The sequence below is a fragment of the Dendronephthya gigantea genome, unplaced genomic scaffold, assembly GCF_004324835.1.
Source record: "Dendronephthya gigantea isolate DGI-Jeju-01 unplaced genomic scaffold, DenGig_1.0 000007F, whole genome shotgun sequence".
Classification (NCBI taxonomy): Eukaryota; Metazoa; Cnidaria; class Anthozoa; order Malacalcyonacea; family Nephtheidae; genus Dendronephthya; species Dendronephthya gigantea.
In genome coordinates, this window is record NW_021163017.1 from 2512256 (window position 1) to 2526502 (window position 14247).

Genomic DNA, 14247 nt, shown 5'->3' on the forward strand with positions numbered 1-14247 from the left:
CCCGTTAATTATTGTACTCCAATTCGTTCTCCTATAGATATTACGATACAAATCTTTTTCATATATGCAAATCACACGGTAACTGGAAAAAAAATCGCTTGTTTTTACAACTAGCGTTTTTAAATGTACGACAGCTTACCACAAAAAGAATATACTTTATTATATTAATTAAAACGATACCGTTGTCAGTAGCGTAGCCAGCCTGTCGATTTGTCCCGCTATGCTAATATTTTAGTGTTTACAGACTGTGAAAACAATAGATTTCTAAAGACATCAATAATTATAATAACTCAAAATTTACATAGCGGGACAAAATCGTCAGGCTGGCTACGCCACTGACCGTTGTAAGGTACAATACTTCATAATGACATAACTCTATGACAAAAACCTCTGGAATTAACCTTTTTCACGATGACGTTTTTGGGATATTTTTAATTTTCTGAAATGGGCTTAAAAAACTATAAAACCTGAAAAACTATTTTATTAGAATTAATAGACCCATTTGAAAAATAAAATTCAGCGTAAAAAAAAAGACAGTCGCCGTTACGAGATCTTACGCTCTTGGTCTTTACCCCCAAAATGGCGGTATATTCGTCATCGTGAGAAATGCTAATTATATTAATATTTTGCAGTCCATTTACCATCGCATTCTGTCAATATTTAGGGTTGCATATATATGTATTACCCAATAATATATAATACTTCATCTATTTGTCGCACTATTAATTTGCATATTAATTTGCGAAATTAAACTACGAATATGATAAGTTTGAAGTCTAACGAAGATAGATTTGCCCGCCGGGATGGGGGACATTTTTCTTTTGATTTTGACGACTAGTACCACAAGGATCATGCGTTGGCCAGTGATCCCCTGTGTATCCTTGAAAGTCATAATATACTCCTTTAGCTCCCAGAAACGGCCCTTCAGCGTGCCAAATAATTCTAGTTGGTACTACGTCTTTACAGGCTGTCGCCACGTTTTTTATATTTTGACATTTCACTGTTCCTTTTTTTTTTGTGACTATGCTTCCATGAGTTGGCTCGCATACAATCCAATCATTGATATTTGACTTAATCATAAACTCTCTCCCGATGTTTTTCCAAAGATTCCAGTCTATAGCACCATGTTCCTCAAACGACCCGCCAAACGGAGGGGTTGTTGAGTTTTGAACGTTGGCGACTGGGGCAGGCCAATTTGGCACGGGGGTTACGGCATTACCCCCCGAAGCGAAAACGTGGTACTTTGTAAAGGTGTAACTGTAAACCAAAGTCCAACCTCCCCCGTGAGTTTCCATGTCACAGTAAACTTTCAATGGTTTCTTAGCAGTAGGCCGGATCATGTAAGTTCCCGAAGCAGAGAATTTGTTTATCGTCAGCATATCTTTACACGATGCGAGGGAGGTAACTTAAATACAATATAAAAATAGAAATTGTTGATCTCACATTACAACACGGTAACAGGATCAACAGGTTGTTTCCGGTTCACTAAAACAGGCTTAAACAACGTTTTTCTTTTCTCCACAGCTAATCTTGTATAAAAAATATTTCTACAACATTGCTCAAAATTTCTGGCACAGCTGTCCGAGGATCGTCTCTGCCGCCTGGCACGAGCTTAAATTGTGAATAGAATTTTGGGATAAATCCTCTTTAAAGGCCTAGATTCCAAGATTGCTAAAAGCGTTTACTTTTTACAACCGATGCACGTGTATAGGTGTAAAGTCAAATTATTTTTTATTTCGAATGCTTAAAGCCCGTTGTCCATTAGGCAAATTTGTGGAGAACAAGCGAATATGGGTAAAAAGTAGGAAGCGATTCTACTTCTTCGCGGCGAATTTTTTTGCAAGCCAATCACATCACTGGATTTAATTTTAGATATCGCTTCGCGTCGCGCGAATAAATTCGCCTAGTGGAACACTGTAATTGTATGCTCGCCCCAGGGGCGCTGCGCTCTAAGGTGAGCGTATATAGTGTTATAGGCTTCAACGACTTAATAAGTAACATAAATATGTATGCATGGCAGTGTCTATTTGGTCTTACCCTTCTTAATCGCTCCTAATTCTGTTTCAATCTTTTGCAATCTCTCTTCAATATTTTTCCACTTTGAACTTGCATTCGTTTTCAGCTTTACAACTCGTTCATCCAGTTGGGAGTGGTTGTGGCTAAGCCTACGGAATTTTGCCTTAATTTTTACTGTCTTGTGTCGGGTTCGAGCGTCTTGTTTTTTGAGACTTTGCAAACTTAAATTTAGATTCGTTTCGATGTTTTGAATTTGTTCATTTTGCAGGGAAATTTTTGTTTTCAGATTCTCGACCTACAAAAATCAAATTTTCACTTATCTAAAATGACATTTAACGAATGCCAGCGTGTGAAATCCAAAGCTCTATAACCCACAGTTTTCTCGCTTCCTATTTCATCCCATCGCTCTCCTCTATTCACATAAAGTTTGTCGTTGTCTTCACGAAATGAGATCAGTCCAGGTATTGGCGGAAGATTGTGGAGGCTTTTCTTGTCTTTTACCAGAAGTGTCTAAATAAAGCAGTTAATAGTCGATCCTCAGTTTTCCCCTTCCTACTCAATAGCCTCATTTTACCATGAGGGTGCATAGTCGTTATTGTACCGTGCGAGGGTTGCATGGTCGCTCATCGTTTTGCCGATGGTAACATGATATTATGAAATGTGCAAAATATTTTTTCATCATCTTCCACATTTTAATTTTTTCCACATCAGTGTATGTTTTCCACATATTTTCCACATATGTACCACCATATTTCCATATGTACCACATGTATACTTCTATATTTTCCACGTGTATATTTTCCACAAATTTCCACATGTACATTTTCCTAATGTGAATTTTCCACATTTTCGCAATTGAACTTTTGTTCATTCTAAGCTGCAATTTGACTCATTCTATACTATACTGTTCGTTCGTTATACATGAATCATGATTTGGTCTATGGCATGGGCTATCTTATTGAAATAATTTTCAACATGCAGATCGAACATAGAATTATAAAATAAGTATCTATCTACTTACACCTTCATTCAAGAATGTTTTATATCGTTCCGAACATGTACCCTAAATAGAGAAAATGGCGGTGAAAAATTTACACCCAGCGTTCGCTGCATGCAGAGACGAGCATTCTCCGTACATCAGGGTAAAATTTTACATCATTTTTACTCCTTATTAGGGAATATGGTTTCCATCAAATCACAATTTTTTGTCAATCTCGCGGTGACCATACATCCAATTAAAACATTTTCCTAACAATACCTTAAGAGCAGTACCGGTGATTCTGTCAACATGATATGTTACAAATTTTCCCCCATGTGTCTTCATCTGGAACTCCATACATTTTCTCCACAATCGTCCAGGCGTTCGGGTTCTGATCCAATACCAGACGTAAACCTGACCTTTTAAAACCCTTCCTCCATTCATTGCTTCACACTTTCTACCGCAGTAATGACCCCTTCCACCTTTAGGACCAAAACATGCACAGCACTATAAAAATATAAGTACAAACGTACGAATAATTTAATAAATTTTATCCCTTGAAAAAAATGAAAATACAACTGCGTTGATTGGAAGTCCAATGCCGTCAGCCAGCGCGGGTTATATATAGCATGTAAAATTCTAACACAATTTTTGTCTTGAAAACATTTAACATAAGACGGCAAAGAGTCAAACACAGATCAAATGATTTCGCTAAAAATTACAGAAGGAAATTATTGCTTTAAAAAATGTGAGCAAAATATCGATTGATATAACAGCAGAAAAAAATATTGACTAAAAAAATATAGTCATCATTAATCACAATAATTGAAGCCATCATTATTCTAATTGTCATCATTATTCTAGTCGTGGGTGACACCGGAGAACTCCGAACTTGCGCTGTAACTAAAAATTAAAGATTTAACTTTCCATCAACATTTTAATAAGGACTTCGAAGGAAATGAAACACGCTTTTAAGATAAATCTGAGCCATTTTTTATTATAAGTTGATTATGAACACAATGAAACAACTATCTTTTGTATCAATTAGCCACTATGATTATTACAGAAGACCAGCACTACACCTATTTGTTTATTTACCGAAATTTTGCGAATGTTAAAGTTTAGTATGAGAATATCAAAAAGCAATATCTTGTAAACTAAAGATTTGAGTTTTATAAAAGAGAAAAAGTTAACGGTGATATTTCGAGTTTCGATGTCATTCCGGTAAAACAATAACTTTGAATATTTAAATCAGTAAGTCAAAATATCACTGTTAATTTTAATTGTTGCCTTGTTTTAAAACCGAAATTTTGGATTTAGAAGATGTTTTCTCCAATATCTTCGTTATTTGACACAGAGCAACAAATATGGTTAATTACATAACAGTATACACGGTTTCACGTAGTTGGCTAAGTTATAAGTATACGAAATCTTCAGGGCGACATTGTATACCTGAAAGACCCATGACTATCAAGTCTCAGATTAATTAATTCCTTTCTATATGCATAACCATGTGGACATTGGTTTCTTAAACAATAATTCATTCTTCCCTGTTGAATTTAAAGATACTGAATTATTGTGTTGTCGAAATGTGGATATCTGTCGGTTGCCTTGTCCCAAACACTTTCCTATAACATTCGAAGAGTTTAGTTATGCAAAATAGTTATGTTAATGGAGGCGGGTAAATTAAAGTTCCTAAAATTCTGTTCCCGCCTTGCCTAAATCACCTAATTAATTACCCACTAAATCTTTTCAAGATGACTACTAACTCATCCAGGTGATCTAGAATAGTGGAAAATTATTGGGACTAGTTTTCAAATAAAAATCCATTGTCGGTTGAAACAACTTCATATTCTCTCACATTTTCGCAGAAAAGTGTGGGGGCTAATATTCATATATTCATTCATTTTAAGCATTGTTAGTTCCTTTTGAAATTATCCCTATACCCCCCGCCACCACCGACACAAACACACTTAACGATCTTCCGCCGTTCTTGTTCATAAAGAATAACAAATCGATAATATCGATTAAATACTGCAGAATGGATTTCTATTACGACTGCAAGCCTTCTGAATATGAGCTTGAGATCACCCTGGGTACGTACGAGGTTGGAGATCACCTGGATAATTTAACTAGTCTATGTCCATAGTTACCCAGCCTAAACCGACATCTGGTCCGAATTTTGAACAATTGAATTTTGTAGTGACGACAGTATCTGTGAGAATATCTTTGACATAAGAGATGTTACCAATCCCTGAATGAAAGTCAGTACAACCACCACTTCCAATTCCAAACAGATCACCAAGAGGACGACTCTCTTTCAATCTGTACGACCTTTAAAAAAATTAGGAAATGTTCGATAAATTTGTGGTAAAGAGGTATCGGTTGACAAGATATGTTCAGAGGAGGCAAAAAATTTCAGTTGTGGCATGATGCTAACCCACTCACCAATGAGCTTTCGTGTCTTCAAAATTCTTTGTGGTTGAAATCTGGATTGCAAAATCTTGTACCTTTACGTCACCGAATTCACTAGACCAATGAGGATGTCCAGTTGGATGAACTGGGCTATCATCAGATGATACGTTCCATGTGACCGGACTATCTTTCATTCCAATCAACAAATAACCAGCCCGATCACAAAACCCCTGTGGTTTGATAAACAAGTGTGTGGTATATTCACGAATTTGTTAGTTAGTATTATAGCTATATAGTACTGTTTGCGAAGTTAGTGCAATTAAGAAAAGGCCTATATTTACAAGATGACTCCTTATAAAATTCTTAGCCTGTTCATTTGCCAAAAATTACGGACATCGGACCTCCACTGCGCTAACACATTTTTCTAGGATACGTTGTAAACACTGAGTTTTCTTATTAAGGTGGCTCGATAGGAAAAAATCCAGAAAACTTGAAATTTTCAAAATTGGTATTTTTCAATGTTCAACTCTTAAACTTGCATATAGACTTCGTCTTTTTGAAAAAAAAAATGTTTACGTTTATTCTGAGGAATTTTATAATGTACACCATCACATTTTGAATCGGTCACCATGGCAACGTGGCAGATCTGGCATTTTAAAAAACAATTATATAAAATTATGTAAAACTTCTCTATTTGTTTTCATCATGAATAAATGAGATATCGATATTTTGCTAAGTTAATGTAGATCATTTTTCTTTACTATTATTGAGAATGCCAGAAAAGTATGAAGGAATGGCCATATCTAGTTCATTCTAGTTCCTTGCATAGCTGAATAAGCATTAGTGATAAAATGTTGAAAGTTTTAGTTGCCGGCTCACTTATTATAAATTTAAATATATGAACTTTCCCGCTACCATGCACCAAACTTTTTCGATTAATGTACTAAGTATGTTAATTCTCCTGTATATATATAAAATTGGTTTCATACCATAAGTTATTTCATTGTAGAATAAGCCATCGGAAATACCCTATTTTGGATATCGAGCCACCATAAATATTAATAATATATCTTATACTGTTGTGTACAATGCATTTGGTGCGTGAATCAAGGGCGACGTTGACATACAGGCCTTAAATCCAGATTTTACGCGCTGAGATCATAATTTGTTACAATAATTTACCGAAACATTGTTCGTGACACGTTTAATGAAGTTGTTTGAATTGTGTCTGATATATAGAATTTTCGCGTCTCACCTTGGAAACTTTTCCCTCTGCATGTTTTATCCAAAAGAAACCATCTTTCGCGTCGGGGAGATTGTCCACTACATCGGAGCAATCTTTTGCAGGATTGAATTTCTCTCCGAATGTTGAAGAACCTATACATACGTAACCAGGATGATTTTTTTATGCAATTAAAGTATGACGGCCTCTTGTAATAGCACGTTAGAATTTCGAAAATACATCAAACACATCTCTCAAGCAAGTTTCTGATTTGATATCTGATCTAGTATATACCATTGCTGTAGAAATATTTCCTGCATATAATAACTATAAAAATCATTTTATATCCACGTGACCGACACCTATTATAATTACCACCGACGCCAATTGTAGTAATTTTTCTTTTAGCATATATACTTCTTAAAAAATACGGCCAGAATTTAGTGAAAACTGTTCAATTCTTAAATGGCTAGGGATATTTTATACGACAAGTTGAAGTTATAGTATAAAGGAAAGTGCTATGATATCTTACCATCCATAAATTTCCATTGATATTGACCATTGTTCTTCAGACAGATCGCGACTCCGCCGTCACCGGAAACCTTCCGATACAACGTGTGGTTTCCTTCTTTTGCTTTCGAGCAAGCAGATAAATTACCAGAAAATGCATGGCGTCTATAAGCTTGTCCAACCTTTCACAAAAAATTGCAGATTTAATAAGTGCCTTTGCCAAGTTACCCAATTATTGCCGAATTCGTAAAACCAAACGTTATCACAATAAATCAGATGAATATATAGATCGGCCCTGATCTTCAACTCGTTTTTTTGTTCCGGGTTAGTGATGAACATTTCATAGTTCTAGAATCGACGAATTAGTCAGGATTCATTGTATATTTTCTCTGATTTGTGCTCAAATGAGAATATTTGCTCCAGTTAGCTATATAAATACCAACATAAACTAACAATCCTTGCCAATTTCCTTGTCGAACTAAAACACCAATTATAATAAATTATAATGATTGCATGTCAATACCTTTTGCGCAGATACCACGAAATAAACCAGGAATAATGAAGGGAAACTTTTTAACCCAAAATGAATCGCCATTTTCTCGCCAAGAGGTGTTTGCATACGCGAAGCTTGTGACTAATAAAGTGGATCTGACATAGCCACAATACACTAATGTGTCAATGATGACGAAAATAGCTTTATTTTTTCGCGATTTGCATAATATACAGTGAAAAGGCATTAATTAAATTGCGAACTAATTGTAATTCGTAATTATGAAAAATAATTATACCTTATTAGCATTATCAGGCAACAGTTATATAAAGTTGCTCATGCCACGCGGAGTATTGAACATCATGATCATAAAAAAAGGAATTACTAGGCTTTATTCAAACGAAATTTCACCATACATATCAGTCACCAATCGTGGGTCGTGATAATTATCTACGAATCACGATAACTTGACATCATGTGACAGTAACCGGGATTTTTTATGAAGTCTCGGGATATTTCGGGAGCTTCCAAGATTTTTTATAAATTGTCTGCTGGTAATGTATTTGGAAGCTGACTCGGGATTTTTACAAATTACAGTTGGCAACGATCGTAAAAGCATGATGAAAGATAGGTTTGCCATGCACCAGAGGTAAATACGTTTGGGAATTTCAAGGAAAATACGTTTGGAAATTAAATCCCATTCAAGAAAATCCAACTATGAAAGATATTGAATGATTATTAGTTACTAGAGAGTTTACAATTCACGACGCGGCTTGGGAAGACGCGTTAGAAAGGCTTGGTGACGAGAGCGGCCTACGCGTCTTGTGTGATTCCGACGCGTACTCTACGATTCTACGACGGAATTTTGTTAATTTTACGTTGTGCATGATCACTACGCTACGAACTTCAAATGAATATTTAATATTTTTTAATTGAAAACTGGCCGCGCTTGTTACCAAGCTTTTCTAAGTTCTCTAGCCGCGTCGTGAATCGTAAACTCTCTATTATAGCATTTATGGTAATATTATAACATTCATAGTACGCGCTTGCTCATTGGTCGAGAGGCGTTCTTCTATTTATCGGAAATTTTCTCGCCGAAATTGACGAGCGAATTAGTGAATTATACAAACCCGTACGGGAGTTTGGGAGAACTCAAAATAACATAGGGAAACTCGCCCTAAAAGCTCGTTTTCCCGCTGATTATTTCTCCTTGGCCCAAACTCCCACGCCTGTTTCTATAACTCCCCAAAACACCCCTGCGCGCTCGCACATTTTAGCCACAGATCTCTATATTACGCTGAATGCAGCCTTTATGTTTTCCAATAAAGCGCCTGGGTACGAGGCTGCATGTATCCATAGAAACAGTGAAACACGGAAATGTTTCCTACTTCTCAAAGGTGGGGTAACTCCCGCGTAATGTAAACAAACGCTTTGTTTCCAATCTAAATCCGAAATTTCCTAAAACATATCAAGAACTTTCAGCGTATCTTGCACGCTTTTAGTTACCTATACTTTTAAATGAATACGAGAGAGAGTTTATGTTCAGAGATATATAGACAAAACATGCGAAATTTGAGCAATTTTGAAACAACTAGTCTACTCATTGTTATGAGCTGAACTGCTGAACCGATGCGCAGAAGCGACTGTCACCCCCCATAGAAATTTGAAAGGGGCGTTGTGGAAGGACAGAAGGGAGAGACCACGGATATTTTATAAACGAAACTACCAAAATACGGAAAGTAGAAAACGTATCAACCTTTACAATATCATCGCTCAATTCAGACGGTTCACGCAGGTAAAATTTATGTACACTCCTTACCTAACAGAATAACAAAGTCTTCACGATAGTGGATGCAAATATGTAGCAAGTATTGAGGAAACGGATACGTATATATTAATTACATATGGTTTATTTATATTATTAGCTATATACTTTGCTTTCGTTTTGTCCTCTTGTACTTTTTAAAACAATTCGTCAGGAACATTAGTAGCAATTCGTGGCAATTTGTGGATATATTCATCGTGCAAATGAATTTGTCGCCTAATAGCATTCCCTACACGCGTAAAAACGCTCAGGTTGATGCAAGTTGATATAAACAGGATGGAGCAATGTTGTGCTGCCCACGTTGTTCAGAGTTGTTATCAATATTGAACAATATTGTTGAAACTGAATCGGGTGTAACAATATTGTTCAATATTGATAACAACTCTGAACAATGTGGGCAGCACAACATTGCTGCATCCTGTTTATATCAACTTGCATCAACCTGAGCATTTTTACGCACGTGTATGTTGTCTAGCTGCTAGCCTGACTGAGATATTTTGTGTTTATAGCACTACACAGTCACAATGGCAGAAATTAAGCTATTTCTTGAAAAGGTTACGGCAGAATTAATTTACAATGTCGTGTTTGCGGAAGTGTCCGTTGACTATGAAGCATTATCTGAAAAATTTGAGATGAAAACTGGCCATAAACCTATGGAATTATTTGGTTTTGATATGATCAAAAAAGGCAGCCATGACGATTTGTCAGATTTCTTGAAAGCAATTCCAGGTTTAAAAATTAGTGCTGAAAATACAGTAACCATTGGTGACAATAGCCCTATTTATAGCAATGCATTTGGCACAAATAAAAAATATGGTGACAATGATTTATACCACAACAATAGCATATATGATGACAGAGATATATTTGATGAACCTGGTTTGAATGAGGACAGTGGTATACATGACAGAGATATATACGATGACTGTGGTATGGATGATGACAGAGATATGTATGATGAAGGGGATATATATGGTGTCTTTGGTACACTGGATGATGATAGAGATATATATGATGAAGGTGGCATTAATGATGACAGCGGTATAAATGACATTGGTGATCTATATGATGGACTTGATGAAGACATTGATAAATATGATGACTACGATTGTGATCCATATGATGGATATGATGACATTGATGAATATGATGACTACAATTGTAATCCATATGATGGATATGATGACATTGATAAATATGATGACTACGATTATGATCCATATGATGGATATGATGACATTGATAAATATGATGACTACGACTGTGATCCATATGATGGATATGATGAAGGCAATGTAATTGATGTCACATTCAGCTACAATTTCTCTGACTTATTCGAGGGGAATAGCAAAAAAACAAGGTATATTTACAATGTTTTTAATACCACGAATATGGATGAAAATTGTTCAGTTGCAAGCTATCGAGAGAAACTTTTACTTAAATGTTGTGACATCATGAAGGCTAATTTTGCTAACCTAAGCAATTGCAAGGATGAGAATGGCAACACTCCCCTTCATCTTCTTGCAGCTTTGCCTGGAATTACCTTTGACTGTGACACTTTGGTAAAACACTTGTTGAAGGCTGGTATTGATCCACTGGCGGCAAATATCAATGGCCAAACCTTTCTACACATAATATTTGGTAGATTTGAAGTGGTAATTGACGAGAATTGCAATGCTTGTTTTAAGAGTGAACGTGTAGTTCAAAGCGAATGGTTTGTTGATGACCAAACAGCTGTCTTAAATCTGATTTCTAAAGAATTATCAACTGCACAAGTTACTTCACTTTCGAAAGCGCAAGATAAGAACGGGAACACAGTACTTCATGAATATGCACTGTTCACATCACTGCAACAAGAGCTACCTCACGAGCGCAACATTTCTGAAGAACTACTTAATCTTGATGCAGGTTTGAGCTTAAGAATTCCCAACACCAGTGGCGAGATACCACTGCATTATGCGCACAACCCATTGGCTTTTACGACGTTTGTCCAGAAAGAAATCGCTCTTTGTCGAAAAAGAAATGATCGCGACGAAACACCTATTTTATTTATGGTTAAAATGTCGGCTGAACTCGCGTTTTCCCAAACCTCCGCATCAGAAGAGCTTGCTACTTCGGGGTTTGTGGACATTACTAGCAGGAGATCTGTGCAGAAAGCTGCAAAACTACTGGAAAACCTATTGAGCATTGCAGAAGAGAATGAAGAGGCTGTAAAAGCTGCTTGGATTCCCGACCTTAAAGGTAACACTGCAATTGACGTAGTCCTGATTGCTATTCGAATTAGCGCCTATGATTTGGATGAAATTTCAGAGCAAATGGCTAGTCTGCGATCATCTCTTGTGGAATTACTACGTATATTACTTCGCAATGCAAGTCCGAGTAACATGACGCGTCGTAACAAGAAAGCACAGAGTCCTCTCCATGTAATTCTTGATATCGGTGATAACAACAAACACAAAATTGTCGAGGAATCATGCATACGTCAATGTGTCGAATTCCTTTTAATGCACGATGCAGATGTTAAATCTGTAGATTTGGAAGGTTGCACTCCTTTAGACATCGCCCACAAGCATCGCCACAAAGCACCGTCTCTTTTTAAAGAATGCGCTGAATTGCTATTGAAGGGAAAAATCGAAGCACGGAAGCTACAATCGTGTCCGAAGCGCCATGTGAAGAATGCAGAACGTTTAATTCATCCGAACTCTGAAGTCTCTATCGTAGGAAAATATCGCTATTCGAGAGTAGATGCCATTGGCTCCGGAGCATTCAGCGCAGTTTTTGTCGCAATAAAAGACGAGTACGTCGACCTTAAATCAGGTACAATCCAATGTCGGGCATATGCTTTGAAGCGTCGTGATAAAGCCAGGATGAATCTCGGAGAATTCACAAGCGAAATGACAGCCTTGCTTTCTCTATCTGGAAAGTGTGAGAATATCATTAAATTTCATGAATGTATCGAAGATCCCCGTAATATTTACCATTACCTCAGCCTTGACCTGATGGACGGTAATCTTGCTGAGTTTGTCTTGAATGGCGTTGCCCATAAAGTATTTAAAGGGAATCCAGCATTACATGTGAGGGCAGCCAAAGATATTGTCAATGGTGTAGCTTTCATTCACAACCAGGAGTTTGTTCATTGCGACCTCAAGCCTAGAAACATCTTGTACACAACCGATCTTAAAGGTCTGCGCTTTAAGATCGCCGACTTTGGATTGACAAGGAGCATCACCACTTCGTCCGCACTGACGTCCTCTGGAGGTGATTGTGTTCCTATAGTACTTGGCACGCGATGTTGGATGGCGCCAGAGCTGATCAACATGGAGTCAAGTGAACATACGCAACATTCAGATTTATTTTCGTTGGGTCTGGTACTGCATTATCTCCTGACAATGGGCAAACATCCTTTTGCGACCGGAATTAAAGAGCCAGCGCATGTTATTGAGCAAAGGATCAGAGGAATGCAAATCCTTGTTGAGAAATCGCTTGAACCAGAAGCCACCGATTCCCTTCATGCTCTTTTATCGAAAGATCCAGCCCAGCGACCACCAGCAACTTGCCTCAACGAGCATCCTTTTCTTTGGTGCGAAAAGAAAAAAATTGAATTCCTGAAAGCGATTGGGGATCAACTAGAAGCCGTTAACCCGGGCAAATATCCAAACTCGCAGCTTGAGAAATCACTACAAAACACACCCACTGGTATGGAAGTCCAGATGATTTCTTGGGATCAGCCTATCCTTAGCTTGTTTGCAGAGATGAAAAAGGCGTGGAAACGGAAGCCGTATCGAACAGACAAAGTGATCGACTTGATCAGGTTCATTCGTAATTCGTACGCTCACAAGCAAGAGAGATCGTTGATGTTTCAACAAGATGTTGATAACAATATCTTCCTTCGTAAGTACCAAACCCTTGTGCTTGATGCCTTCGGTGTTGTACGGAAGCTTGGTTATGATACAAGCCGTAGCAATATCCACCAAGTTTTAAGCTTTTAGACAACGAGTATGCATGCACTTGAAATTTAACTCAATTTCGAAGATTTTAAACAATCATATTTTTAAGCACTTTTCAATCGTTAATTAAGTAATTATTGATCAAGTATATTTTTAAAACGTAGAGTTGTACGTCTTTAGCTTGCCGCACACCAATCTGCTGAGCTTGTGACCATGTGTGGGGATAGTTCAGGTAAAACTCTCGTGTGTGCATAGTATTTGCTGCGGAATCGTGTATAATCTTCCCTTCGCCTTGGAATGGAATGGGTTTCAAGCTCAAGCTGAGGCACTTTATAACTGCATAATGAGAACATGTGACCTTGTCATTTGTCATATTAATAATCTCAGCGTGCGTGTTCGGTAAAAATGCACGTTTCACTCATTTGAGCTATCTGCAACGCTCGGCAGCAAGCTCAGCAAGTTGCCTCAGTTTTGCATTTTATAAGTTAAGAGACTTTTAGGGCGATTTACTTCTGATTCTGCACTTTTACCTACTGTAGATATGTACACTGCTTGATTACTGTATTTATCATGATCTAATGCATGCAATTGAATATGTATTAGTTTTAGTTTCTGATTATATTAAGCTTTTTTAAAAGCTATTAAAGACATTATAATGCCTTACAAATAGAACAGTTATATATTGGATATATAGCTATAGACATAAATAATTTTTATAATATTACATCTTAAGAGATTGTGCATTGAATGGGACTCTTTCTTTCTTTCCGTTTTATCAATTAGTACTAGTACAACATTGAATAGCTTCAGAATCCCGTAATTTGTTGCAATCCAAGCCAGGTT

At 37.0% G+C, this 14247-nt stretch overlaps 3 protein-coding genes across 3 annotated transcripts in view; 1 reads left to right on the forward strand and 2 right to left on the reverse strand.

Annotated features, from left to right (window-relative positions):
- Positions 1-8522, reverse strand: part of LOC114517187 — a 34929-nt gene extending 26407 nt beyond the window's left edge. The window contains exons 1-2 of the mRNA XM_028536846.1: positions 7666-8522; positions 7165-7324 (exon numbers count right to left, since the gene is read on the reverse strand). Coding sequence (XP_028392647.1) covers positions 7165-7324; positions 7666-7761 — 256 coding nt within the window. The 5' untranslated portion in view covers positions 7762-8522. The remainder of the gene's footprint in view (positions 1-7164; positions 7325-7665) is intronic.
- Positions 736-3498, reverse strand: LOC114517393. The gene is made up of 5 exons (XM_028537093.1): positions 3275-3498; positions 3038-3079; positions 2392-2526; positions 2038-2311; positions 736-1405 (listed from the first exon to the last, which is right to left on the reverse strand). Exons 1-5 carry the CDS (start codon positions 3437-3439, stop codon positions 777-779), a joined length of 1245 nt encoding a protein of 414 aa, XP_028392894.1. The 5' UTR covers positions 3440-3498; the 3' UTR covers positions 736-776.
- Positions 8523-9016: 494 nt separating the features above from the next.
- LOC114517269 lies at positions 9017-14059 on the forward strand. The gene is made up of 2 exons (XM_028536940.1): positions 9017-9427; positions 9967-14059. Exon 2 carries the CDS (start codon positions 9982-9984, stop codon positions 13444-13446), a length of 3465 nt encoding a protein of 1154 aa, XP_028392741.1. The 5' UTR covers positions 9017-9427; positions 9967-9981; the 3' UTR covers positions 13447-14059.
- The last annotated feature ends 188 nt before the right edge of the window (positions 14060-14247 follow it).